At 41.3% G+C, this 26,158-nt stretch overlaps 1 protein-coding gene across 1 annotated transcript in view; it reads right to left on the reverse strand.

Moving 5' to 3' along the window:
* Nucleotides 1–1,290: 1,290 nt before the first annotated feature.
* The window catches only part of PDE6D (phosphodiesterase 6D), a 43,694-nt gene continuing 18,826 nt past the window's right edge, over nt 1,291–26,158 (reverse strand). Inside the window, exons 2-5 of the mRNA XM_019628910.1 lie at nt 9,469–9,557; nt 8,738–8,863; nt 7,914–8,019; nt 1,291–6,073 (exon numbers count right to left, since the gene is read on the reverse strand). Of these exons, the coding sequence (XP_019484455.1) occupies nt 5,992–6,073; nt 7,914–8,019; nt 8,738–8,863; nt 9,469–9,557 (403 nt within the window). The 3' untranslated portion in view covers nt 1,291–5,991. The remainder of the gene's footprint in view (nt 6,074–7,913; nt 8,020–8,737; nt 8,864–9,468; nt 9,558–26,158) is intronic.

Below are 26,158 nucleotides of genomic sequence, written 5' to 3' on the forward strand. Positions count from 1 at the left end.
CTTATCCTCTTATAATTGAGAAGAGCTATTTGGGGGATGATTGGAATAAATCAAGTCACTTAAAAAGCTGTTCTAAGAAATCTAAGTAAATGCCTTTTTTTCTTTGAATATATTTAATAAGTACAAGAATTCAAAAGCATTCCATGGGACCAGGAGCTGCCTCGATGCAGAGGTGGGTGGTTAACACCCACTTGTTGCTGCCAGAGGTGGTGATGTCTGTTTCTAACACTCTGAAAAGCATATTTTATTTATTTTTAAATTGGGGAATTGGGGGATGGGAACAGCGCTGGGGAATTGGGGGAAGGGGAACAGACAAGTTGCTGTCCTTTTGTTCTTCAGTCTAGTTGTGGAGGATGTTGCTTCACTGGCCCAAGCTGGCATCTCATTGCGCTCTTCCCAGGTGAGGCAGATCAGTCGCCGGCTTCTGGATGGCTGCTCACAGTGGCTGCTGGCCACCGGCCACACACGGTAGCCCATGGCAACCCACTGCAGCAGGGGCTGCAGCCTAACCGTCGCCGGTGACTCACGGCAGCCCAGCTCCAGGTCGAGCTGTTGTTCAGCATCTTAGCTGTGGAGGGTGCAACGTCACTGGCCCTCATGTGGGATCCGAACCGGGGCCCTCTGGCATCCCAAGCCAGCTCTTACCCAATGCACTATGCCGGCCCTTAATTTATTTTTAAAAAGTATTTTATTAGGGAACTGGGGAAGGGGAACAGCCAGGTTGTTGTCCTTCAATCTTAGTTGTGGAGGGCGCAGCTAGCTCAGCTCCAAGTCCAGTTGCCATCTGGCCACCCTTCGGCAGCTTGTGGCCACACAGCTCAAGGTGCCCAGTTCAATCTTAGGGGCGTAGCCCACCATCCTATGAGGGAGTTGAACTGGCAACCTTGTTAAGAAACCATACTCTCACCAGCTGAGCCATCTGGCCACCTGTTGGCAGCTCAGCGGCAGCTCAGCTCGGGCGCAGCTCACTGGCCCATGTGGGAATCGAACCAGCGACGCTGTTGCTTAAAGCTCCCGCTCTTAACCAACTGAACCACTAGGCCAGCCCTGAAACGCATATTTTAAAACGAAGGGCTTAAAAGAGGTCATCAGACTTTCCCTACTCGCTGCATCCTTAGTGTCTCTAATTTTTTCATGGTGCAACCAAAACATTTCATGGTGCAATTTTTTCATGGCCAAAACTAACTAATGATTCCCTTCATTAAATAGTAAGGTCCAAATAACTTCTTAAGTATTTATGTCGTAACTTAGTGGCTGCTTTATTATTTTGGTGAAAAAAAGCCATATAAATTGAGAGAAAAATTTTTATTTCATTTATAATTACAATGGCTTACTAAATGGGGTGTGTGCCTATTGGGCATTGCACAGCTTCTCAAACCTCGGAATCAGATTGGACACCACCACCCTCATTTCCTGTTCACAATGATTTTTGAGGGGTACTTGCTTCTTATAACCCAAACCTTCAAAAACCCGGTTTCCCAAAGATACCTCATGAAGAAGGATGGAGTGTGTTCTAATGTTGAAACTGAACTATCTTGAGCTAACAGTTGGAACGGTGCATGACAGATGTCCCGTGTACTATGCTTCAAAGATCCGGCAGCACTCCTGTGAGTTTGCTGCAGTACTCTGGGGTGCCTTGGTGTATAGTTTGAGAACCAGATGTATTCACCAGGCTCTACCTCTCACTACTCTACTCCATTCTACCCCTCAGCCTATTCAAAGCTATAGTCAAAGCTGCTCAGTTTTGGACCAAATAAAATCACCAAAAAGAACTAAGCCAGATGATGTCTTCATTTTGAGGACCATTTTAACAGGGCATTTTGAAAGCTGCAAAGCAATTACCAGGTCAATAGCAAGAAGCTCTAAAAATAAACTTGACAGTACAGAGGGATTGGTGGTCAGATGCACATCTTGGGCTCTCTCTGGTTGTGATGTGAAGGACAATTCAGAAGGGGAGCCAGTGCCATCGGCTGGACAGGGCCCAGATGCTTATAGGAAATGAGGCAGGGAGAGTGGGCATGGAGGACAGTGCAGGGGATGCTTACGAAGACAAAACAGGCCTCGGCCTACTGGACAGTGGGCAGCCCACCCTCCCCTCTAAACTCCAGAAGTTCTCGTCTTTCCCCCACACCTGCACAGGTGTTTCTACCCGCGCCTCCCACCCACGCCTGGGGGATGAAGGAGAGCAAGGACCTCTTTGTCCTGCTTTCTCCCTTCTCTCCATACTATGCCAGGCTGGAAGATGCAGGGCCTTTCCTATCATATCCCGAGTTCTTTGTAGGAAACTAGACAATCAAGTATGCACACCTGGTTGTTGTTTTGTTGATGATAGTTTTAAGGTTTAAAAAAAAGCTCTTCTTTCGAGTAGAGCCTGGCTTTCCAGGCTGTTGGCCTACTGAGGACTCATCAGTCCTGTTTTGGTGATTAGAAGCTGTTCGCTGCTGATTTCTTTCCGTTTCTTCACCTGCTCACTCCAGATTGATGCTGCCATTTTCCTGTCCTGTTTTCTTCAGAGCGCTGCATACTATCTGAAATTATCTGCTTTCTGTCTCCTCTCATTAGAATCTAATGGGAGGGCCTTCACTTATCTTGTCCAGCAAATATCTCCACCATTTAGAACAGTGTCTGGTACATAAAAAGTGCTCAGTCACTATGCGTGAGGTGAATGTATAATGTTTAAAGAATGTGCACACAGCATGTTCTCAATACACAATAGCTAAAAGAGAAACCCCAAATCCACCAAGGCAGCTATAAGAAATTAAGCTCCTGCAAAGGAAAAAGGAGCAGAACACCCAGGAAAGGGGCTCCTGGAATCCAAGAAGAGAATTTCTGGGAGAAGTAAAAAAAATGCAATGGAGCAGCTACAGCAAGGAGGCCTGAGGGGCAGTGGATCAGTGGAGCTCACTGATGTCTCGAAGGAGTCCACTGGCCAGAGTCAGACAGCAGTGGGTTGAACTGTGAATGAGGTAGGGAGTGGAAAGAGTGAGTGAACAGTTCCAGGAAGCCTGGATCTGTAGAGAAAGAGAAGGACAGAGCAAGAACTGAAGGTGACACAGGACGAAAGGAAAGCCTTATTTTAAAAATGTATTTATTTTTTGAGGTGACTGAAATGTCTGGTAGAATGAGAGTTGAAGGAACCAGAGAAGAGAGAGGGCTTTCCTGATTTTTCTGAGTTATGTATAATCTCTTTTTAAATTTCCACCTTCCATTATGGTAGGCATTTATAATTACTTGTCATAGCCCTCCACTAGAGACAAAGCTCACTAAAGCAGGCCTGTGCCTCGCATGACATCTCACTGATATGCATCATAGGCCTAGAAGTGTGACCTGAGCATGGCTAGATCCCCTTGGGTAGACTTTGCTTCCTCCAACCCCCTCATGCCCAGTGAGGACTGGACTCACTGCTTCACCACATGCCCCATCACTGAAGTCCAGCGCTCCAAACAAGTAACACAGATGGAGTTGGATGAGCGAGCAGGTCTAGGGCACATCACACTGGAAACCTTAACCAAAACCGTCTACATAGAAATGTACGTCCGGAAGGGTCTGAGTTCTCCCAAATCTTTCTCCAAGACTGTGCTGCCTGGGGTTCTTCTGTCCTCTCCTCCCCACACAGACTCTGAAGGTCACACTGACTGCACTGCACAACCGAACGCTTCCCCTCAGCCTGCACAGGTCAGACTGGGGCCCCGCTTTGTTCCTTAAGAATGCTGCCTGGAGACCTTATCTTATGGCCGCCGTGTAAACTAAGGGCTCTACCAGGATTTCTCAGTGTGGGCCACAGGCCAGCTGCATCTGGATCACCAGGGTGCTTCCCCAGGCAGATGTCTCAATCAGAATCTTGGGGGATGGGGCAGGTCCCATAAGTGTTTGAGAGCTAGTGGCTGTACGCACCCGGTCTGTATGCATCTCCTTCCAATACCATTCTGTGGACTTGAACATCTCCAGAAAACCTTCAGATGTTCAGGCATTTGGACCTGCATCCACCCTACAAGGGCTCACCTTGACCTACCCAGGTTCCTAGTCCCTGCAGCTCCCATGACCTCGCCTTTTGCTTGTGTTCACCTTGGCTTGCATCACTGCCCTTTTCCTCCCACCATGCAGCATTCAGCCATTTTCCTAGATAGCTTGGACCCCACCTGCACAGCTTGGGAACCCTTGGCCAGCACTGGAAATGAAGCATGCGCTTTTTTGCCTTGTTTCGTGCTAAAATGATAAATATTTCCTGAGCATATGTATTGTTACCTAAAGAGAGGGTAAGCTTCTAAGAGTGACAGGGTTATATAATACTTTTTGTTTTTCTCAGAGCAGCTGGCAAAGAAGGGTGTCCCTGACAGTTTTGGCTAGATGAGTGACTGGAGAAGGGCGGTGAAGGGGGCTCTGAGCAGGTGGAAAAGCATTCCCTGGGAAGTCCTCTCTCCATTAGACTGTGTCCAGTCCCATGACAGCCTTCCCTGATGGAATTCTGGGAGCAGATGTGGTTCAGGAAAAGCAAAGGAAACAGAGACGGGTTCATTCTGAGAAGAGATGGCATTTTCAGAAAGCAAAAGGAAACCTTGATTCATTTTTCCCTTGCCTTTTTTTTTTTAAATCTAATCTTTGGTAATTAAAAGTTAGCTTTTCAAGACAACAGATCTAACGTGAGGAACAGAATTGTCACTGAAAGATGACAACACTATACTAAAAATGTACTACTCCCCATCCACAGATGCGAACAGTCCCTTCAGTAACAGACACGAGAGCAGGATGCGGGAGCAGGGGCTACACCACGGACTGCCTGTCTCTCGGTGTATTCTCCTCTCCTCTAGCCTCAGACCATACTATTTTGGGAACTGAGAAACTTTTAATTGTTGGTATTTTATAAAGGACAATGAAGGCTACTGGTAGGTGAGAGGTTAAGTTCCTAAAAAAGAACCCTTTTAAATTTTCTCTCTTATGTCAGACTCGAAAGCACTGCAGATATAATCATCACTTCTCTCCCATGCTGGCTTCCTCTGATGGTGGTTTTTAAAGCCTCCTAGCATCCCACCCCATCCTGGATGTGTTCCCAGTGATCACAGTTAACTTCAGGGAGATCTTTTCTTCATTTTCTAACTTCTATTCTCTCACTTAGGAATATGAGTCCCTACTCTACCAACTTAGAACTTCTACCCTTTCTGGAAACCTCTTGAAGAAATGCACATTATAAAGGAATGGAAAAAACTAAAAACAACAAACAAACAAACAAAGGGTGCATGTATATTGTGGAAGAGAACACTAACTATCACGTCTAAAAGACAAAGTTAAGGTCAGAGGTCCTGTTCAGGGATGCTTTACGTTCTTGGGAAACAGGAACTGAAGGACTCAGGTACCACGAGATCTATTAGTCAATCTCGAGTAAAACACAGTTGTGATCCTACGGTCTGATAAAGGTCTTTTGTCCCATTATGGAGCCAGGTTCATGTTCCAGAAAAAGGAGAGATGAAAGCAGTGCCATGCTAAAGACTGTAGGAATATTTTAATTCATATGTTTCAATTCCTTATGTAATAATAATATCACAGACTATTTTACAAGTTAAATGTATGAGAATGTATGAAATAGAAACAGTAGGAAAAGACTAAACATGGGTCAAGAACATGAATTTTTCCAAAACCAGGGGCCAAAGGAAGATGTGTCCCCTGAAGGAAGAGGCAGGGAGGGTGACAGGAACAGCATCAGCTCGTGCTACGTGTCTGTCCCTGTGTTTACCCTGGGAAGGAGTCGAGGCATGCCCTCTGCCCTGGTCCGAGGTGGGGAGTTAAGTCTGGTCAGTGGAAGATGGCGGCTTGAGGGAAAAATGCCATCTGGTTACCTACATAGAGCTGGTCCCCTGATGGCCTCAGGTGGGTTTTGTCATAGAGGGAATTAGGGGTGGAAGTGTCAAAAATCAAATGTATGGAGGAAATAAGTAAACAGTTTCCTCCTTCCCCCCCAAAAAACCCAAATTCTTGAAATGCACATACATTCTTCTCTCAAACGTAGAAAAGTCTCACTCTGGATGTGCTTACAAGAAGATCGTCGTCAAAAAACTTTGTCTCTATGATAACATTCCCACTATAAGTAAGAAGAGAGGGCAAAAGAGTGATGTGTTAGGCAACAGATTTCATTTTCACAAAGTAGTTTCAATCTGGGTCTGCTGGATCCCCGGACATGCACCCACCTAGAACCTTGGCTTGGGGACATAAAATCTGTGTCCATATGGGGTTAGAAGTCTAATATGACATTTAACTTATGTGACTAGGTTTGTCTTCCTCAAGTCGGGAAATCAGAAGAGAGAGCATGTCTCAATCCTTGGTACACTTAAGGCCCTTAGTAGAGTGCTCTGCACACAGGGGTGCTTGTAAATATAACTCACTTTCTGATACACATAGAAACCTGCAGACTTCAGGGGTGGTATCTTTCCTTACCATTCGGCCATGAGTTGGCCTGTCTTGCATCTATTTTCCTCACTTTGGGTAACAGCACTCTGCTCTTCTTTTGGGGAACCACATATCTCCAGTCCACAGGTCAATCAAATGGCCCTTCCCTCACCTGGCAAAGGGGTGGGCGCTGAATGTAATTTAGGCTAATCAGATTCTCTTCTCTGAGCAGGATACTTCCTATGGCTGCTCCTTGAGGAAACCATCCAAAGGTTCCTGCCATCCATATCTTTGGAGCTGCCCCAGCGCTCAGCCCTACTCTTTCAACTCTGTCATGTTGGCCAGTATCAGTTTCTACGGCTTGCAACCAAAGACCCTCAAATGATACACCTGCATTGGGCAGAGTAGAATTTCATTTTCTTTGGTGGATATCTCAGTGTTTCCAAACCAAACCACTTTTGAACTGAGTTAAGGGCAGCAGAGGTACTGTTTTTGGGTTCTAAAAAATAAGACATGACTTCAATAACCTAAATAGATTATCATAGACTTACTGGTTTTAGCACCTAAAAGAAATCAGGCCTGGCCAAAAAGAAGTCAAACTAAGGTTAATAAAATCTAAAAAATGCCCTTCTACAGACTACATTGTACTTTCCCAGGGTCATTAATAGCCAGCAGATACATTTTTGCTGGCAGTTACTTATAAAAAAGGTAAATAAGGAACTCAAGATCTGATTGGTTCATAGAATATAAAAATACCTATTATTCTAATTAGAAATCTATTAAAGAAAAAGTAAATAACCTCTATTTACAAATTCAATGTGGTTTTCATAAAGGACCTGTTTAATGAGATGATCTAACATTACACAATTATCTAAGTGAATAAATTGTTACTAAGCACTATTGCTTAAACCTTTGAAAGACTATATTTTCCCAAGAGAAAATGGTGGGTGGGCCGTTATTGACAGTGTTTTTGGATAAAGGACAAACTAATTATTCTTTGTGCAGGAAGTACAGTTATTAAAATGGAAAGCTAGTCTCTGAAAAACTGTAACAAAACATTATCCTCTAAAACAGAATTAGGACTTTGCCAGATTCTGTTAAAGGCCATTTAAACAGAGAACCAGAAGTTTGATAGTCAGGAAAGGGAGGAAATTAGCATGGATTTAATATATTTTAATTATGTGCCAGTTTCCTTCCATGTCATCTCACTTTGTCCTCACTATACCTCTGTGAGAGAGCATTACTCATTCCATGTTTAGAGAGGGAAAGTACATTGTCTGAGATTATACAACTAGTCAGGGTTAATCAGGAATGTAGTCTAAAGGTCTAGTCTAAAGGTTTTTATTCTTCCCATTCTATCACACTGTCTTTTTCATATGACAAGTCAGTGACCTGTAAACTCGGATCACCCGGTAAACTCTTTCAACCCTCACTTTCACCTCGCTTGCCCGCCCGCTTAACGGGACCACGAGTCCTGCCTGCCCGGAATGCCGGCTTCTAGACACACTCCACGATGCTAAGGCCTGCTCACTCACGTTAGCACGCTGGCTGGCATCATCTGGGACTCGGGCGCTGCCTCTATCAGGGACTGCCAGGTGTTTGTGGAGTTAGGGATCACAAAGCCAAACTCGAAGAACCATTCTGAAGGGAGAAGGAAAAGCGGGTGAGCGGGCGCCCTGATAGTATCAGGGCTCCTTGTCCCCCTCCTTTAGAGTGAGCCTCTTCTTACCCTGAGAACCACCAATGAAGCCATCAGAAACCTCTCAGGCCAGAGGCATGAAAAGGACACGGAATTCCCCTTCGAGCTGTCCTCTGAGCCACCCCAGAGGCCTCTCCCTACGCTCTGGGGTCTAAAGGACTAGGGCCAGTGGGCGAGTGCAATATAAGCAACGTTTTCTTAGAAGAGGGTTGGATGTAAGTTATAAATAGATGTACAGAATAGACCTGCTCACTTGGAATTGGAACTCTCACACACATGTGCACTCTTACGCTTCAAGGTGAAAACTCAGTGCAGAGTGGCCCTGCCAGTCAAATCTGTACGCTGTCTGGAGAGCACTGTACCAGGCCCTTGTCGGCAGCTTCCTTGTGACCGTGACACAATGCCACATCAGTGACAAAGCAGGCACCAATCCTCGGCCCACAGTGTCAGAAAGCCTCTTGTTGGGCTCAAAGCCCCTTTTAGTACCAGCTTTGTTTTTGTTTGTTTTCACTGGAGGTCCTCAATCTTGCAGGGTGTAGAAACCCTATCACAAACTGAGTTGCAAAATGAATGTTATCAAAGCAGTGCTTTAGTTAGTTCACTGGTCTTGTGTCCCTGTCGCTCTAGGCCTGGATTTTAGGCATGGAGGCAGCAGAATACCTTCTAGGCATTGCCCTTTGAAGTAAACTTTTTGTTCCAGGCGGAATTTTTCCATTTGCTCTGCTGAAGAGAAGTTCAATTCTCGAGACACTGCCTTGCACTTGAGAATTTTCTTGGGGACACGAGCTGGTAAAGAAAAAGAAATATTGAAGCCATTCTAAATGAAAACCACATGACTATGGTGCTTCAAGTGTCTGGGAGCTGATTTAGAGAACTCATTATCTATGCTAAATTGCAGAGAGTGCCTTGGTAACAGAATTATACTTTTTAATTAAAGGCAGAGGTCCCCAACTGGTCAAGTGTGTTTGATTGAAAGATCTTCAAGGAACACCAGATTTAGTGCATCTAAGGGCCTTACCTAGCGACGCTCATCAGGAAAGGGGCTGAATGGGCACCTTCTCTCTACTCTGTTCTGTTGCTTTTAAGCCCTTAGTTTTTCTTTTACTTCAGGGAGATAAAAATGCAAATTTTACTTTGGAAAAAAATAAGTTGAAATCTTAGTTTATATCTTTGGGTATGTTCTAATGCTAAAATTTCCACACAAAGTGGGTTTTGGGAAGTGGGAGACAGAAGCCTAAGAAAGGAAATATAAATCTTTGCAACCCCTGGATCAGCGTGCTGTGCCTCCAGGGCCTGCTCTCCACTTGGGTCTGCACTGACTTAGCTCCTGGGTGCTTAGGCTCTGTCCTCCAGTTGTCATAGCCCAGTGCTTTCGAAGGGTGGGAAAGTACCTTCATGCTCCACTCCGGGGACTGACAGGTCTTCTGTTCCTTGCCAGAGTATCTTCCCTGTCTCAGCATCTCGAAGGTTCATCCAGTTTCTGATCAAATACATTAAGGAAAAATAAGGCACTGAAAGTGACTCCTACTTTGTACTTGGTCTAACAGCTAAGTGCCCATGAAAGCAAATAAGAATGTGTAGGAAAGTCCAAAACCCATCTAAAGGAAGAAGCATAAAACTCAGAAGAGATATTTTTATCTACAGCATAAGAACCCAAAGACTGTAACACATCTAGAAATTGCAAGAAAGAGAAAATGAACAAAATTTTACATTTTCCAACAGGATCTGACCAGCCAAGATAAAACACCTAAAGCAACAGATATGACAAGTATCCCAGGAATCGACGCAGGCAGATCACTGTGCAGTAAAGATCACAGTCCCTACGTTTTACTCGCAGCCCAGAGCTCTCAAGTAGCTTTTCAGGGGCCTGTTCTTAAATATGACCATATAGCAAAGGATCACCAGAAACTCAAGAAAGATTTTTAAGAAAGACAGACCAAAACAAAGAGAAAAAAAGCAACTTAGAGGGAAAAAGAGACTACAGAGGAAGATGAAAAATTTTAAAAAAGAGCATTAAAAACAACAAACAAAAACAATCAGGGGCAGCATACAGACACTAAAATGGATATACAATTGAATTCTGTACATTTAGGTGATTTTTCTCTGGCTCAAGATTACAACTTTTGAGGCTGGTCAACTGACAGATAATCTCAGTCAGAAAGTATCTTCTGGGCCTGCCGAGTGGCTCAGTTGGTAAAAACACAAGCTCTGAACAGCGGAGCTACCAGTTCGATTCCCACATGCGCCAGTAAGCTGCATCCTCTGCACCTAAGATCGTGAACAACAGCTCCACCTGGAGCTGGGCTGCCGTGAGTGGCCGGCAACGGATTAGGCGGCAGTGGGGCTGGCCAACAGTGGACGTGAGCTTTCATGAGCTGCCATGAGTGGCTGTCCAATGGCCGGCAACTGATCTGCCTCACCCAGGAAGAGCGCAATAATACCAACATGGGCCAGTGACACGGCGTCCTCCACAACTAGACTGAAGAACAAAAGGACAACAACTTGGCTGTTCCCCTTCCCCAATTCCCCAACAATGTTCCCCTCCCCCGATTCCCCAATAAAAAATCTTAAAAAAAAAAGAAAGTATCTTCTAACTTAAGTATATATTTTCTAGCTTCTGTATTGTTCACCATATAATAAGTGAGTCAATAATACCAATGTAAAAAAGAACACTTAGAGAACAAAACAGAACTCTAGAAAAATATACATTTGATAGCAGAACCAAAGAACTCTGCAAGGATTGGAAGACAAAGTTGAAGAACACTTTTAGAAAGAAAAAAAAAAAGACGGTAAGGATAGAAAACAGGAGAGTAAAGACACAAAATCTGGAAGTCAGTCCAAGAAGTCCAACATCTAACTAGTAGGAGTTTGAGAAGGAACAGAAAAAAACAAAGAGAAGAAATCATCAATGAATTAATTCAAGAAAATGTACCAGATTTAAAAGGGTCCAGCAAGTGCCCAAGTCACATTATTGTGAACTTGTATAACGTCAAGGTTAAAGAGAAACTTACAGAAGGAAAACAAATTGTCACATAATGGGTCAAAATCAGAATGGGGAAAAAAAGTTGGAATGAAACAGACTTTTCAATAGGGGCTCTGTAGGATACAAAAAAAAGAAAATGGAGCAGTGCCTTTAAAATTCTCAGGGACAAGATTCCCAAAACTAAAAAAAAACTTTACTTTCTCAAGAAACTAATGATAATATCCTCTGTCAAAACGACAGAGAACACCAAAGAAGAGGACGCCACTGAATCCAGAAAGCAAGGCGTCTAAAACATGAGACAGGTGGAGGTGTCTTTGGAGTAAAAAAGACTCCAAGGTCTTTTTGGTGAAAGAGACCCCAGAATAGCAGGCCTGGAAGGTGACTAGGGGTCCAGACAAGAGCAGGTCAGAACACTCAGATGAAATTCATAGAATATCTAATGTGTTTATATGGAAAGAAGATTGATACAATTAGGGGCGATGAGGGTTAAATTAGTGAAAGTACAGAAAATCTAAGCAAATGAATAAAAATCCAAGATAATTATTGACATCAGGTAAAAAAAAAAAAATCAAAGGTGGTACTGGAAGAAAGCAGTAGTCACAGTATGTTACATGGCTGCACTGCAAACAGTGTTGACTTAGTCATAATAATAAAAACACCGACTATGGACCCAACACAATTAACATGGGAGGATAGAGGAGGAAGAATATGCATGTGGTCAGGTGTAAAGTGTTAAGAAAGAACAAAACTCATTTTCCATAGTGTGAAGTCAACAAAAAATGCCTAAAAAAACATAAGACAGCCACAGTGTGCTATTTAGAAACATCAAGATACATACCAAATAAATCAGCTAAAAAGAATCGAAAATAGTTTTCCCTGGGGAGCAGAAAATAGGAGTGGGAAGACATGGAATGCTGCTCTTCATGAGAAACTGGGTAGAACTATGACCCAAACAATGTACACATCCAACTCTGATAAAAATAAGGATTACATTTAAAAAGATAGTTCCGAGCTTTTTTGTTTATTTAAAAAAAAATAATGGACAAATCATTAAAGGAAGAGAAAAATCAATATTATCCATGCATGGAGGCAAACTATGAGAAAGATGGTTAGGATTGGTAGAGAGACTGAGCTTTGGATAAATGCAGTGGATACAGTTTAGGTATCTCGCTCTCTCTTTTTTTTTTTGCTGTCTAGCAACCAAGTCCTCTTTCCAGCAGCCTCCTGAAGCCTCCCTCCCACAGTGGGATGCAGTGACTGCTTTGCATTATAGCAACGAGAAGAGTTGCTTCATATTTCTAAACTACTTTTTTTTGGTAACACCTAAATTCAAAAGCAAGTAAAAAGTATACATACTTGCCTAGGTCACATCTTAGAATTCTAATTACTACAAATATGCTTACCCATTTGGGGTCGCCACATGTTCAGAGAAAGCTTTCCCAACTTGTCTTGCAAGTCTACTCTGAGCTCATATATAAACAGAACGGCCTGAGACATTTTAGCCCAAGGTTTTCAGAAGGCACAGAACTCACTCATTCAACTTCCTTTGTGCATGTTTTTCATCCTTTCTCTACAGTCTATTTCGTACCAATACAGCCACACTGAACACCAGACTTTCTTAAGTTAAATAACAAAACTAAAATTACTTTTAAAGTTCCAGGCTCACATTCAAGCGGGGCATTCTAGCCAGACCACTGCAATAAAAGCCTTGGAGAAGGGGCTCGCCTCACAACGCAACAGCTGGATCAGACCTAGTATTCATTCTCCAGAACAATCACTGCTGCCACTGGCCCAGGTCAGCAAAGAAAAAAGCTGGGACCAGTATTTACTGTTCAATCTATACTAGGAGATGAGAGGGAAAAAGTCTTACATTAGAGTGTTCTCTGATAGTGGATAGTGTATTTAAGATTCTTCCATTTTATAGCAAGGGAGAGAAGCTACTAAAAATACCTGGTTTATCTCCCTAATATAAGCATCTCTTCTCTTTATAAATAATCAGGTTAAGGACTTAACCATCTTTTTGGGAAATATATTAAAAAGTATCTTTGGTCAGTTCAACAATTAAGCATTTCCTGCATGTATCCTAATCTGAAAAACTGCCTATCAGTGTCTATATCGCTGGCTTCAATTTATTATCCTAACAAGACCTGTAAGATTTTATCCTCAATAAATAATACAAAATTAGAGAAATAAAAACAGAGCTCCATCCAATGACAATGGGATAGAGGCTACTCAGAGCCCCTCCACAAGTTCTGTAATTTCAGGGGTGAAAAAGAAGGCTCATAGTTCATGGTAGAGATGCAGCCATTTGGGAATAACTTTATAAATCATAAAAATACAAATCCATGCTAGCCTGTTTGTGAAATGAAATAAAAATTATTGAGGTAGATGTCTTAAAATAATAACAACGAGAAAAGCTGGTCCTCAAAAGAGGAAGCACATTTGGCTGAAAATGGAAATGAAAGGCAAGCTTTGATGGCTGGTCATCATCTGGCTGAAAACATTTTTGTTTTAGCAGCTTTTTGCCAACCAGATTTTTCAGAGAAAAAGGGCCTGAGTTTTAAGACTCAAAGGTCAAGTCACTTCCAATCTTGAGAGAGGAGAGGATTAGGTGGACAAGCTCTAAGGAGGGGAGCTGGAGGGCTATTTATAAGCACCACCTGCTGGGTCAGCCGGTCTTTTCTCATTTAGAAGCTCCCTGGTGATTTATGTGCAGGAGCAGCACAAAGGAACACTCCTTGACTAGGGGAAGGCTCCGCTTGGAGGAGCCTGTTATTTGCAACCAGGCAGGCAAAAGAAGTACTCCCGAATGTAAAAGAGCATCTTAAAAATAAGCTTCAGAGCAAAATCAATAGTTTGTAAACTGTCAAGCCTTAGGAAAGGTAAAAAAGGAAGTAAATGAAGGTAAACGTTATGGAAGAATGAGAGACTCTTGGCTCACCATGGAAAGTTACACAAGTCCTGTGATGTTTTAGAGAATAGATGTGATGGGGTATGATTTAGGTTCAGTCCAGGGAAGGAGCTGGGGACAGACCTGAGGTAGAGAAGGCAGTCACTGACGTGGTGGCGGTGGAGTGGGAAGGGAAGGCCTGGGGATTGGAAGGAACCAGCTAGATGAATGGGGTTCTAGGTAAATTTCCTCCAGGGATGTGAATGCAGGAACGGGGATAAAGGATTTAAAACATTTTTTGACAACCATCTACAAGCATTTTGGAATGAGTACACTGGCTCTTGGAGTTAATTAGTTTTAAATAAAAATGGTCCACGTCAATTTTTACATATTAAACAGAACAGAGCCACTGTACATGCCAGTACCTTGCTGGCCAGTTGAGGGAAGCGGGAGGAACTGAGGGAGATGAGGAGGGGAAGAGAGCAGAGAGGGAACAAGGAAGGCAAAGAGCCTGGGAAAGAGGAAAGACACACAGAACACACCAAACAGGGAGAGAGAAAGACACAAGGCAGGGGCTGAAAGGAAAAAAAGGACAGTCAGAAAAAGACAGACAGAACCAAGCGACAGTGCCAGGGCAGAGGGGACAAAAAGGAAGAGCTGAGGAAGTCTGGAGATGAGATTCAGTTTTCTAACATTGGGTTACAGGGGTTGTCTAGGCCAATGGCTTTCATAGAATGGTTTGGAATTGATGGGTAGAGGAGGAAGACCATGCGCTCTTAAATGTTAAGCCTCTCTGAAAATGTTGATTGGCTGATTCACAATTTCCTGTAACTTATCACCCAAACTGTGGTACTTTTGAGAATTAAAGAGGATCTAGCTGGGTAGCACACTTAAATGAGCTGGTTCATATAAAGTGTTTAGAACAGTGCCTGGGTATTGAATAAGCAGTATGTTAGCTATTATTATTACTACTCCTACTAATTCGTAATCATCTATCTAGCGTCCTGATGGTTTTCCTTGCTTCTTTTCTTGCCTCCTCCTCCAATCCATTCTCCTCACTGAAGGAAGTGGTTTCTTGAAACTGTAAATTAGATGTCAATCCCCGTTTTCCTTTGCACTTAAAAAAAACCTGAGTTCTTTCCACAGTTGACAAGGCCCCAGTCAGTGTGCTCCAGTCACAATGGCCTCCTTTCTTTTTCTCCGACACTAGTGGTCTCTTCTGCCTGCGACACCCGCCTGAGTGCTCCTGCCCTTGACTCTTCATACCCTCGCGTCCTGGCTTCCGTGGCACCTCCTCAGAGAGACTCTTGGGACCACTGAGCCTACAGCAGTCCCTGAACCTTGATCTCCCCAACTCCTAAGAAAATCACTAGAAAACAATGGTATTTTGGTACTGTTGGCACGCGCTGTTAATCGGGTCTCTTAAGGTATTTTTTCTTTCACATTGTTGATACAATAGCCTCCCAACTAATCTCTTTCTTTCAATGTCTAGTCCATTGTTTCCCAAAGTGTGGTTTGAGATCTTGTTAAAAATGCTGTTTCCGGGGGCTGGCCGAGGGGTTCAGTTGGTTAAGAATTAGCTTAAGAGCATGAGCTCTGAGCAACAGGGCCGCCAGTTTGATTCCCACATGGGCCAGTGAGCTGAGCCCGAGCTGAGCTGCCGCGGAGCTGCCAACACGTGGCAGGATGGCTCAGCTGGTGAGAGCATGTGCTCCTAACAAGATTGCTTGTTCGATGGCCCCCAACTAAGACTGAACTCGGCACCTTGAGCTGAGCTGCCGCCCGGATGGCTCAGTGGATAGAGTATGTGCTCTTAACAACAAGGCTGCTGGTTCAACTCCCACATGGGATGGTGGCTACGACCACCCGCAACTAAGATTGAACACAGCACCTTGAGCTTAGAGGCCATGAGCTGCCAATGTGCAGCCAGATGGCGACTGGCGCCCTCCACAAATAAGATTGAAGAACAACAACTTGGCTGGTTCCCCTTCCCCAATTCCCCAAACTGTTCCTTCTCCCAATTCCCTAATTAAAAAAAAAAAAAAAAGGTGCTGTTCGAAGGCATCTCAGACCTATTTAATCAGAAATCTCTCTGGGGTCTGGGAACGCTCATTTTAGAAAGCAATTCTTACGTGCAATAAACCTGAGGTACCACTTGTCTAGTCTTTATAATCTAATATATTAGGAGTAAAATACAGGCTGGATCATATCATCACTTCAGAAACCCTCAAAAAATGTTCACTGATAAGATAAAATTTCCTAAATTCTTAGCTTTATCACTTATAGTTCTTTACACTGTGGCACAGGCATCTCTCTAGTCTCCCTTTCGGCTTCAGGCCCCTTCCTATGTACCATTCTCATCTGGGCACAGTGAATACACCATGCCCTCAGGAACCTCTGGTCAGCTCGGACGCTTGTTTTGAAGTCTCTCATTAGAGGAGCCAGCAAAATCAAGAGTTGAGTTGCCTTTTGGGGGCCCAATTAAATGTTATAATCACCACAAGGACACACCAGACAAGCTGATAAAAGGCGATGGGAAGAAACCAGAGGACCTCTATGGAGGCAACCATGACAGGAAAACAGGAGTAACAAAGACACGGTAATTGTCATTGGCAGAGGCTGACTACAATTGCCCCAGATGTACCAACTGCAGAGCAAAGCCATCCATATCACTCCAAGAAAATCTTTCTAAAAAACATCAAGCGTGACTAGTCCATTTCCATCACTGAAAGAAGGAAACGTCCTTTGTCTTTTTTATATGCCGTAAACGCTGAGCAGCAAAACTTGTTCCAAAAAAATGGCAGTTTCTCATTATGTGATGAGACTAGGAGAAAAGCACTAACGCAGAGCTGTTAAGAACCCTAAAAAGTTCCACGGCTGAGAAGTAGCAGCCCAGGATTTGGAATGATGGTCAGACTGCAGTTCAGCCTTCTCCGTCTATCTCCAGCTGCCTCCCTCTCCCCATGGGTAAGGAATAAGGTGACCATAAAACATCCACCTTATTCTTTGTGCTCTGCCATCATCTATCTTATCCTTTCCTTCAAAGGTTAAATTTCACCTTTGCTTCTATTACAACTTTTAACATTACATTTTTTCTTAGTAAAATGAAAAATAACTTATTTGTAAAAAGACCCAGAAAAATTAAGTCTTAATCACACTAGTAAACACCAAAATTCTCAAACCAATGCAATTCTGATTTCAGTCATAGGCTCGTGAAAGTGATTTTAATCCTTTCAACCATTAGCAGTTCAGGTCTCCCTTAGTTTGCTCATTCTTGTATATCCTGAGTTTTATGGTCTTTGGATGACGTAGAGTTGAAGGTGAATATTAGGTGATGGAACCAAAATACAGGTTTTTAACAATGGGTTAAAAGAAACATTTTGTACAGTAAGTTCCTGACTTACGAACATTCGAGTTGCCAACTTTCACAGATACAAATGGACCTCGCATTATGAACATTCATAGATGCGAACAAATCGCCGAAGTAGCTCACGTGTCTGCCGGACATTGTCACAGTTGTGCTGCTGTGTGTTCACTGTACAGTGCGATACTGTACAGTAGTACATGCTCAATCGGAGCCCAGGGTGTCCGAAGCAAGAGGAAAAGCAGTGGTGATGTGGAGGAGACTGCTACGAAGCGTCAAAGGTGTATAAGACGCACTTTATCGGACTTACGAAGGAATCCGACTTACGAACATTCTCCCGGAACAGAACTTGCTCGTAAGTCGGGAGCTTCCTGTATTCAGGGAAGAGAACGAGTGAAGAAGTGTTGAGTAAGGAGAAATAAAGATGTTATGTGTAAAGTGAGCCACGATTCATGCTTAGTAGAAAGACAAACACTAGAAGCAGGACAGAGATACCTTCCAGCACCACTATTATTTAACACTTTCTGGAGATATTAGGCAATATAATTATAAGAGAAAGAAATAAGAAGTATAAAAATTGGAAAAGAGAAAGTAAATTATTGTTATTTGCAAGTTATGTGATTAGATATTTGGAAAACCCAAAAGAATCAAATGAAAAGCTACTGTAAATAATAAGTAAGGCTGCTTGGCTCAAAATTAATATACAAAAAGTAAAAAATGCCTTATATATTAACGAAAATCAGAAAACAGTGGAATGAAAATTCTCATTTGCAAAAGCAACAAAAATGTTAAGTATTTAGGAATAAACATATCATATAAAATGTATGATCTATAAGAAAAACTTTAAACGCTACTGAGGGACACAAAATAAATCTTAAATAAATGGAAAGGTACACCCTAATTTTGAATAGAGAAATATTAATGTCATAAAGATGTAATATACCATAAATTCATTAATGCAATGTAAAGTTGTAAAAATATGTAAATTTAATGCAATCCAAATAACTATAGGATTGTTTGAAAACCAGAAAAACTAATTCTAAAGTTCATATGGAAAGTATGAGAACCACCAGGAAAACTGAAGAGTAACAAAAAATAAGTAACAAATATACCCTTCCAGATGTTAAAACTTACAAAGGTATAGTAATTAAAATAGTGTGTAATGATGGATGAGGCAGGTCAATGGAAGAGAATAGAAAGTTCACCTAGAAAACAAAATTATATGGAATTTTATGTTAATAGGGACATTTTAAACTGGTGGCAAAAAAGATGAACTACTGAATAAATAGTGTTGGAACCAAAGGGTAGCCATCTAGAGAAATTAAATTAAATCTCTACTTCACTCCTTTCATTAAAATGTATTTCAGATAGGTCAAAGATTGAGGGGGAGGGGGAGGGGGAGGGAAGAAAAAAGTACTAAGGGAAAACGCGGGACTCTTTTTTATAATCTAGAAGTGGGAAAGGTCTAATATGACAAAGAAATCCAGAAGCCTTTAATAGGAAGTCTCTTCCTTCTCCGACCAAACCTGCAAACTGCCCGTTGTACTCCAGTGCTACCATGTCATTGTCTTACTCCTCCCACTTAAGGCCTGTCAAGTCTCCCTATTTCTTTTAATATATAATTTATTCCTCCATCTGATTTTAAAAAAAACACCTTTTAAACTGAAAAAAATTTTTTTGGTGGGGGGGAGACTTAGTTTTCACTATAGAACCTTTTATACTGTTTGAAAAAATTTAAATCTGTATATGACTTAAAAATAAAAACATAAATAACTTTCATAAAAATTAACTGTTAAGCAAAGTACAGGCCTAATTTTTCATAGCCTTGGTCACTTGAATTTCTTTCCTTGGAAGCTTTTTTCTCTTTAGTGATGCGGGCTTGGGCTCCTCATGACTCTAACATATACAGTAACTTCCTGCGGAAGAGGATTCCAGCAGGGTCTGGTGAATTGGATCTGATTAATTTTTGCAGCAGCTTCTGCGGTATCAACTCTGGTGTCACTGGTTTCACTTCGCTAAAGGCAGTGGTGTGCGGCTTCTTTAAGCACAGGGGCAGAATGACCAGGCCACACGTTGTTCCTCCTTGCTAAAACAGACACTATAACCCCACATCTCTGAGTTCATCAACATTTAAAAATCAGTTTCCACTTGCCAAATTGTGCCTCCCCAATGCCTATTTCTCGTCTTCTTCCTCTCATTTTCTATTCTGAGTGCTCATAGTGCTTTCAGCAGGCATTCTGTGTACCAGTTATTGGCGCCCTAATTTGGTTATGGGTTTCTTGAGGGCAGAGGTGTTTCCTCTCATTAAGTTGACAGCAAAAGCAGAGAAATCTTTGGCTGTGAGTTACTGTTTGGTCACATTGATCAGTAGCATTTCCATTGTACCAAAAGTACTTAGCAAAAATTTTATTTTTCTCTTGGGTAATATGGCTAGAAGGATGAATAATGGAGAAATTGCTGAGGAATTATTAGGTTTGGGGTACTCTATATAAGGGTAGTCAATATTAACTTTTTTATAGCGTACATTTTCTTAGGATGGATCTTCACTTTAGAATTGTTTGAATTAAGGCAAAAAAGGGACTAATTTTATAATCAGTATTTTATTTTTATTCTATTTTGTAAAGTCCAAATTAATTTTTCTTTTTCATGGCACTTTTATTAACAGGTAGCTTCGAGTTACTGTACAGTTCTTATTTGTCTATGACTTCATTCTTATTTTCAGTTTATTTAAAAAATAATCAGATTCTAGAAACAATTCTTTTCTGTCATGTTAATAACAATTTAGAATTATAAACTGGGAAATGGAGTTTCTAAAAGATGCTACAAGGTGAAAACGGGGGGCACATTACTAAAGCTTTGCCAGAGAAGCAAAGGTCACTACCTCTATTATGCAGCTTGACCAAGTGCAAAGGAATCATTTTTAAATGGGATATTATTATTAATAATAAATAGCAGAGTCAGTCTCCTTTATGTTTTCATACTATTTTAAAAGATTTGTTAGCTTTTAAAAATAAATGAGGGGGCAGCCAGATGGTTCAATTGGTTAGAGCGCGTGCTCTGAAAAACAAGGTTGCCGGTTCGATTCCCACATTGGGATGGTGGGCTGTGCTCCCCACAACTAGATTGAAAACGGCGACTGGACTTGGAGCTGAGCTGTGCCCTCCACAACAAGACTGAAGGACAATGACTTGACTTGGAGTTGATGGGTTCTGGAAAAAACACAGTTACCGAATAAAAATTAAAAAAAAAAAAAGTCCCTTAAAAAAAAATAGTGTATCTGCTTGCTGGTCATTTGAATGTACACATTTAACTAGAAAAAGGTACCACTCTGAGATCCTGTGAGATGCCTTAATATGAGGGCCCAGAGAGAACACTTTTTCATGCAGGTGAATTTAATTTTAGCAATTTAAAACAGCCCTGTGAAAAGAAAGATTTTTTTTTTTAAATTAAACAATTTAAAAAGATCTGTAGGAATATACTGTTTTAAAGGTACCAAATGAGTTATCTTATAAACGGGATACCTTTTTTCTAATATTAACATTTAAAGCCCCAATTTGAGAGCTACAAGTGAATTTCTGGGATTGTGATATGTTAAGGCAGGGCATATCCACGATAATTCTCCATTGTGATAGGGAAGAATTCCAGTCATGTGAGTGATGATAACTTCTAAAGATTATATCCCCCATTTAGATATATTCACATTTCAGATACTGAACCCCCTAAAAAACCAGAACTTAATTTGTCACACCACTGTAATACATCTTTCTCTACCGCACAAGACCTCTTTCTCAAAAAAAATTCCTTTGATGTCTTCATAAAGTTACATTTTCTCCTTTTTCTAAAGCCAAAGACCCTGAAATGCATCACTGTCATATCAATGGCACTTTATAATAAGTGTACGGTTTCAATATTGTCTCAAGCAAGGGCCAAGATCAAACTATCTGTATGGGAAACAGCATCTAGGGCAGCACTGTTTGACCAAGAGAACCTGAAATTCTATAATATGTTATATTAGTAACTGCTGGCAGAGGTGGTTGCTGTCAATTTGCTTCTGTCACATTATTTTCCTTTTGTCTCAGTTAAAAACCACAGGGGAGGCCTACAAGGTTTGCTTTTGACTTGTAACAACAGCAGAGGCCATGGCCTCCCTCCCCTGCCTAACTTGACTCCTGGCTCCTCACCTGGAAACGGTAAAACTGGAGACAGAACATACCAAACAGGAGGAGTAATCTGCTATTCCATGAAACTTTTGGTGGGCTACTTGGGGAACAAAAATATCCTTCAGAGGAAGGATCAAAAGGAAATTCTGTAGAGCTGGCTTTGACAAGAAAGTCCACTAGATTCCCTGTTACACTTTGTTCTGGGCTCAACGTCTCACTTCTTTTAACATATATCACTAAGTCTGAATGCAAATAAGATAGTTGAAAAGCAGCTGGCTGCACGACTGTTTTGCATGGTTAGTCACCAAATGAACTCTCAGGGTAATTCTAGAACGTATGTGATCCACGTGAGGCAGCAGTTAATGGTACTGTACCAATGTCCATTTCCTGGTTTTGATAACATCCTATGGCTGTGTAAGAGGTTATCATTGAAGGATGCTGGATGAAGGGTACATGGGAACTCACTGTGCCATTTTTACAACCTGGGAGCTGAAATTACTTCAAAATGAAGTTTAAAAACAAAAACATAGACAAAGGCACCCATAGGTACATCCACACTACTAGTTTCTAAGACAACATTTAAGACTCTAAGGCTAAGCTTTTCTTAACGGCCTTCAGTATATCCCACTGTTGTTTTACTTATGTTTAAACCTTCTCAATTAGGTTTTTTCCTTAGTAAGTCAGAGTAAGGGATATTCTAGTAATATAACAAACATCTCAATAGGGAAATAATGCACAGAGAGGCCAGGAGTACATCCAAGTGAAATTAAAGGGCCAGGAGGAGGTTTCTTGTGCTCCTTTGACTGGGAGCTTATTTCTTACCCTGAGAAGTACAGGTTTTGGGGTGGGGAAAAGATGCAGGACAGTTAGTAGTTGTGGAGACAGCTGCTGAATTATACACATCTGCTGGTGCTTTTGAACCTGGGTGACTAGAAAAATAATGGAACTTTATAAAAATTCAAGAGAGAAAACTGATTTCATTTCAGTGAGGAGAGGAAGAGTTCGTAACGGTCTGGTGAGGGCGGATGCTAACTGGGAGGTCCTTCATGAACCCCCAAGGATGAAACGGAAAAAAAGAGTTACTGTAGAGCATGTAGGTGGCAGGTGGGAAGTACACTGAAGTGTACCTCAGGCTATAATAAATAGTGTGGTACTAGCAGAAAAACTGGCAGATTGATAGACTAAAAACCTAGCTGCGATGCCAGCATATCCAAAGACTTTAATATATACTAAATTCCAAATCAGTAAAGAAAAATGGTTGATTATCTCACATTGCTTGCTCTACTATACTCCAATTGGCCTCAAGACTTAGAATATAAAGAAAATATAGGTGAATATTTTATGACCTGAGGATGAGGACGGCCTCTCTCAGCATAAAAGCAAAAGAAATCATAAAAAAATTAAAGTATATATAATTCCATAGAAAAAGTTCAGGACCTGAGTGGTTTCAGCAGGAGAGGCGGGGCACTAGAGTTGGGGACAGAGATCAGAGACTAGTTTATTCAAATTGTTTTAAGTTTTTACAAGGAGAATGTATTTGTGTGTTGTTACTTGAGTTAATTAAATTTAATTTAAAAACTATTTCAGAAAGTAAAAACATAGAACACCTATATCTCAAAAGTTACCATAAAAAATGTTAAGCCAAATGAAAAACTAGAAAAATATTTATAATACAACAAGCAAAGAGACAAAGCCTTTACTATATAAGGAGCACTTACTCGTATATAAGAAAAAGATAAAATACCTTAAAAGAACACTAGGCAAAACATGGGGGAAATGCAAATTTTCACCTGTCCAACTGGTCCCCTGAGCCTGGGAGTGGTTGAGGGAGAGAGCTGCCGTCCCCAGGGTCCCCGGGCCGGTCAGGTTTCAGCGAGGGAGGCAGATGGGAGGGAGGCTCAGTGAAGGGCTCTAGGAGGGAGGGGATTTTGTTTAGAACAAAAAGGGCTTTGTAGGGGTGGTGTTAGGGAGTACTGGATGGAGTAGAAAGCAAGGGGAGGAGACCACCAGAAAAGACGGGTGCTGGGAGGAGCCTGCATTTTGGGAGGTACAGGAAGTTTACAGAAATGAGGGTCCCGGAGTCATTTACAAATTCTCACTTCGACAAAATTATTTGGTGCCAAACTTGCCCGAGGGCTTTGTCTCTTTGGCACTGACCTTCATGGCCTCCTCTGACCTTCCTTTCTAGTGAGTCGCCAACCCCTGCTATTTCTTCCATTGAAATGCATTTTCACATTTTCTTTTTCAATCCAATTTGCACACCACTGCCAGACTATTGTTTCTAAAATATCACTTGGATCCTGTCATCTCAGCTCAAAAACCTTTCAGTGCTTTCTATTGTCACTGGATCAAGTGTAGACACATGCCCTTGCCTGGCACTCTTTAACTATGCGGTGTCTCCTGCCAAAGTGGACCAATCACTGACCTGTCCCTACATGTGACACGTCCCTTGAACCCTTTTTCAGTGCGTTTCGTAAGGCTGACCTCCCACCTGAAACACCCTTTCCTTTTGACTTCTTCATATTCTAGCATTCTTTCAGTTTCAGTCCCTCTCCTCCCATTCGTATACAGGCCTAGGGGCTCACAGCTCTGCTTATAATCATGGCTGTACTATTTCATAGTTGTGCAACCTTGGCCTTAGTTTCAGGTTTAGTTTGCCTCAACTCCAAAATGTAATAAATATTTACATGATTTCTGTGAAGATTCAGTGAGAATTATTAATGTATACAAAACTATACAGTGCCTGGAACACAGTAAGTACTCACTAGATTAATATTATTGTCCAAATCACTCTTTTCTGAGTATAAAGTCCTTCTTACCAGCTAGTAATAGCATGTATGCACTATTACTTTATTTCTTACATTTAAATTTTTTGTATTTATGTCTTGTTTCCTCATACTTTATATACTTCATCTCATTAACACAGGGTGCGCCAAGTCCTGTATAAGGTACTTTACATACACAAAACCATGAGTTAGGTATTGTTACCTCCAGTACTTCACTTTCTGGGTGGGAAAACTAAGTTTCAGGGATATTAAAAACCTTACCTAATATTAAACAGCTATTCAATAATGGGGTGAAGATGCAGGTGATTTTTTGGATTGATTTTTAAGATTGAAAATTGCCTACCATTTCTACCAATAATCATTGGGCAATCCTAATGAGCCAGTTCTGTCGTTCTTTCCTTACCTGGGAATTTTCCCCAGGGAGAACTGATGATTGTCACTAGATCTGGCTTCCACATCACTCCCCAAACAGCCAGAGCCTGTGCCTTCCTCCAGGGACTGCCATGACCCTTTGACTTTCAGAAAGAAAGCACACCAGAATCTCCATGTTTTGTTACAAGAAGAGAGGAAGATCGTTTCCAGAGTGAGAAATCATGTCATCAGGCATCAAGAACAAAAACCAGGTTTCCATCAGCAAAAAGCATCCTTTATCTTCCTTTAGTTTTCTGAGAAAAAAAAAAAAGCAGCTCTTAATAGAAAGAGCCAAGCCTTCTGAATATAAAAGAGGGCAACTTTTCCCAAAGGTAACATTTAAAGGAGTATGAGTCTTAGAGTCAGAAAGACAAAACCCTAAAGGGCATGGAAGGACAGACCCCACTACTATTTATTCTCTACTGTGATCTATTACATGAGAGTACCACTACAAACTAAATTTCTTTTTGTAAAACTGAAGGAACATAAAAATGAACCATTATATTAACTGATATTGCAATTATGTTTACAAATTCGTTTCCAGTGGAATCATCACATGTGGTATATCCACACAATGATTATTTGGAATTAAAAAGGATTAGGTACTGATACATGCTACAAAATGGATAAACCTTGAAAACGCTACCTTAAGTGAAAGAAGCCAGTCACAAAAGAACACAAAGAAACCAGTCACAAAAGACCCATTCTATGAGTCCATTTATATGAAATACCCAGAATAGGCAAATCTATAGAGACAAAAAGTAGATTCATGGTTTCCCAGGGCTGGGGTAGAAGAGTAGGGGAAATGGGGAGTGACTGCTAATGGGTGCAGGGTTTCTTTTTGGGGTGATGAGATGTTCTAAAAGATTGTGTTGATGGCTGCACAACATTGTGAATACACTGAAAACTGTTGAATTGTACATTTTAAATGGGTGAATTGTATGGTATGGTGGATTATATCTCAATAAAGCTGTTATATATATTTTAAAAGAATTATAGCAATATCAAGCCTTGAAAATTAATGTGTCGTAAACTATTTCAAAAAGCAAAAATCCAATAAAGAATCAGAGACACTTAGTAAGCATGTGAAAAAAGGGTCTGCAGGAATACAAAGAATCTAGCACAAAGATGAAATATATTCTTGGTCCTGGACCTACTCTGAAAAACAAATACAAAAAACCCCACATTAATACATGTCAATTATATCTCAATGAAACTGGAAAAAAACACTAGGGAGAGTCTAGCACAACCTGTTTCACCTTTTTTTTTTTGCAGTTTTATTTATAAATGATAAAAATATGTCAGGTCTGCACATGGACTCCATAGATATATGAAAAACTTAAGTTTTTCTCATGCCCAAATACACTTTACACCATAATGTTTTCTAAACCACTGCTTTAATAATAAAAAAAATATAGAGAGAATTAGGCTATTAAAGCCATCAATGAGGGCCGGCTGAGTGGCGCGTTGGTTAAGAGCTGGCTTGG

Source organism: Hipposideros armiger, unplaced genomic scaffold, assembly GCF_001890085.2.
Source record: "Hipposideros armiger isolate ML-2016 unplaced genomic scaffold, ASM189008v1 scaffold_17, whole genome shotgun sequence".
Taxonomy (NCBI): domain Eukaryota; kingdom Metazoa; phylum Chordata; class Mammalia; order Chiroptera; family Hipposideridae; genus Hipposideros; species Hipposideros armiger.